This window comes from Plasmodium gonderi, assembly GCF_002157705.1.
Source record: "Plasmodium gonderi DNA, contig: Pgo-contig_539, whole genome shotgun sequence".
Classification (NCBI taxonomy): domain Eukaryota; phylum Apicomplexa; class Aconoidasida; order Haemosporida; family Plasmodiidae; genus Plasmodium; species Plasmodium gonderi.
In genome coordinates this window covers 5,433-10,374 of record NW_021629376.1, presented here as the reverse complement: position 1 = coordinate 10,374, position 4,942 = coordinate 5,433, and the positions used below count along the sequence as shown (strand labels likewise).

At 19.1% G+C, this 4,942-nt stretch overlaps 1 protein-coding gene across 1 annotated transcript; it reads right to left on the bottom strand.

The window, feature by feature from the left end:
* Positions 1-829: 829 nt before the first annotated feature.
* On the bottom strand, positions 830-2,087 carry PGO_003755 (variable surface protein; the record flags this gene model as incomplete). Its single annotated transcript, XM_028691360.1, has 3 exons — positions 830-982; positions 1,114-1,947; positions 2,079-2,087. 3 exons carry the CDS (start codon positions 2,085-2,087, stop codon positions 830-832), a joined length of 996 nt encoding a protein of 331 aa, XP_028547161.1.
* Between the last annotated feature and the right edge of the window lie 2,855 nt (positions 2,088-4,942).

Sequence of the window (4,942 nt, the reverse complement as noted above, 5' to 3'; positions counted from 1 at the left end):
TTTAATGTAAAAAGAATATTCATATAATCATGAAACCAGATTTTTCTTATTTTATCTCGTTAATATTCTTTATATGAAAACATATCATTTAAAAAATTAAAAATATCTCTATTTTTATATTTTTCTACATTCAATATTTATATCTATTATATATTCCTAAGAATTTTTAATGATACAACATATAAGTATATTTCTCCACAAATATATAAAATAATTTATAGAATCACAGTGTTAACATGATATTTTTTATTACAAATATTATCATATATTACAATGATACCTATTTTTATTAAATAGATAAATATATAATTATACGATTCATTAATTTTGTGTGAATTACTCATATTAAATAAAATATAAATCATCATTATTAGTAATTTCAAAAATTAGGAAATAAAAATAGAACAAATAAAATCCATATTTACTAGAGAATACAACAATAATATATATTAATTTAATAATGAAATTAATTATTAAATTTAAATAAAAAAATATTAAGCTCAAAATATAAAATATGACACATACATAAATAAATATGAATAGCAAAAGTAAATTCATTAACGTGAACAAAAAAATAATTTAAATATAACTAAAATTTAAGCACTGATACAGTATAAACTATAATCTGAACTCTGATAACCTAAACATAAAACCTTAATCCTAAATCCTAACACTGAAACAAGTAATAATATTTTTAATTAATATATATTGAAAAATATGTATTTTCATAATTGAAATATAGCGGAAATATAAATTCATTACAATTAATACACCTGATAACAATTAAATGATACCTAGTTTATATTTGAAATTTATTTTATGTAATATATTAAGATGTATGATACATTATATATCTATCATTTATACCTTCAATATCGTAAGGATATGCTAAATTATATCCACATTTTTCATCATTTTGTTTACTGAAAATTTTCCTTTTTATTAAATTTAGCTTATTTATCCATGATTTAAGAAGATATATCTAATATTCAGAAAAAAAATTTATATTTACATGATATAAATATTATTTAATTTGTAATATAAAATACAGAACAACATAATATTATTATTCGCAAGGGATTGTGGTGTTTTATAATGTAAAAATTTATTTACCCCTCGAGTGAGCAGAAAAAGTAGAAATAAAGCAACAAAAGGTACACAAGTTATGAGAATAATAATACGATGTCTACCAAGAGTATTGGTATAAATCTCTTTTTCAATTTTTGCAACATCTACAATACCAGATATAACTTCTTCTGCTAATTCTACACTATGCACCCTTGATTTATGTGATATGTTACATTTTGCTTGTTCTTTACAATTTAATTTAGAAATTAGTTTATATGGATTATAGGATTCATAATCTTTAAATTCAGATATGCATAAGTTGCTTTTTTCCACTGAGCATATAGATTTAAAATCATTATACTTACTAATCATAGAACTTAAGTATTTACAGGTTTCACTACACTCATTTAAATTAGGCCCTTCATTATTACTAAGCTTAGTAAAATTATAGTAATAATCGTACATTTCTTTTCTAATTCTGAAATCTTCTCTATTAAGCATAATTAGAGGTCCACTATCAGGTTCACACTTATATGTGCTGGAAGAAATAAATTTGTAAATATCAAACCAAGCTGAATAGAATTTAATAACAAAACCATAATATTTATCATTATCAGTAACGTCCAATGTTTTAATAATTTGATCATTTAACCAATAATGTAAATATTTGCAGTCATTAGAAAAAGAGTGATCTTCGCTTATTCTATTATTAATAATATTTAAATTGTTTACAAGTTTCTTCCATAGATTAATAACGTAATTTTGATTTTTATAAATATTATTTAATTTATTATATATTTCATAATTTTCTATATTAATATTGATATTACTATATTCATCATAAATTGCAACAGATGGTAATTTATAGAAGCCAGTACTCTATAAAATAAAAAAAATTAAAAAAAATATATATATAAATTTTTTCCAGAATAGTTTCATCAAAAAGAATGTATAACAGTATTATATCTAATGGAATATATATAAAAATGTAAGAATATAATTCTGGTAACATTTTTCATTTTTTTTTTGTCTAATTATCTAATATTATTTAATAAAATGTGGTATAAATCTTTACATTTATGAAATAAGAATATTATAATTTTACGAATTATATATTTATTATATATTGGATATAGAATTTATATAATAATTCTAATGAATGTTACACTATGTTTTTCTTTAATATGTAATATGTGGCTATATATAAATCATATATACTATTATTTATACTTCTAACTAGAAATAAAAATCAACATTCCTTACTAATTGATATAATTAAATAAAAAAAAGCAATGATACATTATTTTAAATTATGATTTAGTTTAGTGTTTCATAGTTTTTAATATTTATAAAAATAAAATTATATACAAACGAATTATCCAATTTACATACTTATAGATTAATATTATACATATTATGTATAATTATATAAGGATTTATATCATTCAATGTGGATTAAATTTGTAATAATTTCTGATATCTTAAATATATATTTACACGAACGTAACTATACATTAAATGTAGGTTCGATGTATGGCATCAATATAATTGCCACTATATATATAACTGATACAGGTACTACTGCTTTATCATTTACATTACGTTTTAAATTTTTATATTAATGTTTTAACATTTATTTTCTAAATATTATGGCAATTAAATATAAATTATAATAGCATATTTCATAGATATTATATTTTAGAACATGCAGAATTCATACATTTTTAACATAGGATATGATTCCATTATAAATTACCTTTTACCATTTATTATATATTTTTTTATAATTTTAATATTTTTTTCATTTATATGAATACTATCCACTATATTTATGCCTGTTTAATATATCTAATGTAAATTTTTATATTTAGATTAAAAATTTTAGAATATTCTTATTGTGAAAATAAGAATAAAGATAGTTACCGAAGTATTCATAGCTTTTTTGAATATAATGTAATGAGTTTTATTTTCATTTTGTTCATTACATATTTTAGTAGGTTTTTTTATTAAAGAATAAAACACATAGTTATATGTTTATATGTAATAAATATATTAAAAGAGATATTATAATAATTTTTTGTGAAATTCAATTAATTATAATTAAAAAATTTTCTTCAATAAAAAATATATTTCTATTTAAATTTTCCAAAAATAAATGAATATATAACAAAATCAACAAATATATAATTCCAAATAACATAAGTATTCAGGGGTATTCTATTTACACAAAAAATACTATTTAAATTATAATGGATTTAAAATTTGTACGGATGTCATTATAATAACATTTACGTATACACATAATGCTTCTGAAAAGTTATGTTTATTATAACTATAAGGTATTCAGAGATAGTTTTTTTTATTATCATTTTGAATATTACTTTTGTGAATATGATAAAATAACAAACTCCGGAATCTTTATGTTAAAATGTTTTTATGAAATATATATTATATATATCTTGTAAATATATATATATGTAAGGTATATATTTTTTTTTATCATAAATTATTATGATAAAAAATATAATATATTTGCTCAAATATTATGAAAAGTGTTCTTTAGTTCTAAAATTATCGCTGGAAGAAGATACATTAAGAAAAAAAAAAATAGTATAGACATATCTAATCATATTATCTAATGAAAAGCACTTATATGTCTCTATAAATAATATAGATTAAAATATCAATAAAAATAATAGTTAAAGATATTTTATTAAATATTTTACACAAAATAATAAGATATGTCTAATATGCGTTTCTGTGTTATACGCATGTCTGTTTTTTTTTAACCTTTATACGATACATGCTTTAGGGTATATATTGTGTGATAATATATGTATATCTTTATTTTATTCTTATACCTATTTAGATGTATATTAGCTGTGCATTCCAATATTCATAACGAAATTAAGTAAACTAAATTTTTTAATCCATTCTTTTATTTATATATATGGTTGTAGTGAAAAGAAAACCATAAGTAAAAAAAATGAAAAAAATATATATTTATATATTTATTATATTCAATAGAACATCAAAGTATATCAATTATATAGTGTAAAAATAAGCATTAATATAATATAAATCCAATTTAATTATTATATAATTAAGGAAAAATGGAAGATTTACATAGGTTTTTGGAATTTTCTATTAAGAGTGTTTTAAATGAAAACTTTATATTTACTGTAAATGACCATGTCCAACATTTTTATGTATATATTTTCATGAAATATCTATAATCTTAATATTTATTGTATTCTATTATAAACATTTATGTCGTTTTTCTTCGGAGCTCCCTATGACGCATACTTTTTTGATGTTTTAGCTAAAAATATATATATATATATATTTTTTCCTAATATATGAAAACTTCAATACACTTTTTTAAATAATTGTTACCATTTTCATTTCCATCCATGTTAATTCATTTCCTTATGTAGTTATGTTAGCAATTATTATAAATTCCTTTTTCCTTTCATACATAAGTAGGTATTCATTTAACAAATTTTAAAATAAATGATATGCATTACTTGAAAGAATATTGTTACGAATATGACAAGTTATTCACTAATAAATATGCTGTTTTTTTTATTGTCTAAATGATAACTATTTAATCTAATTATATATCTTGTTAAAGAAATTATTTTATATCTCTACGTTTCAAAATATATAAATAAAAGAAAAATTTAAATTCATAATTATAATAAAACTATTTCATTATTATAACATTATTGAATGATATGAAATTATGGTGTGATATATTTATTTCGTCATAACGTATTAATTTATTAATTAAAGTGCCAACAAGCAAACGTTCTGAAAAATATAGACTCCTAATAGTGAGTAAAAGCCTTAGATTACATTCATAATCATAGGT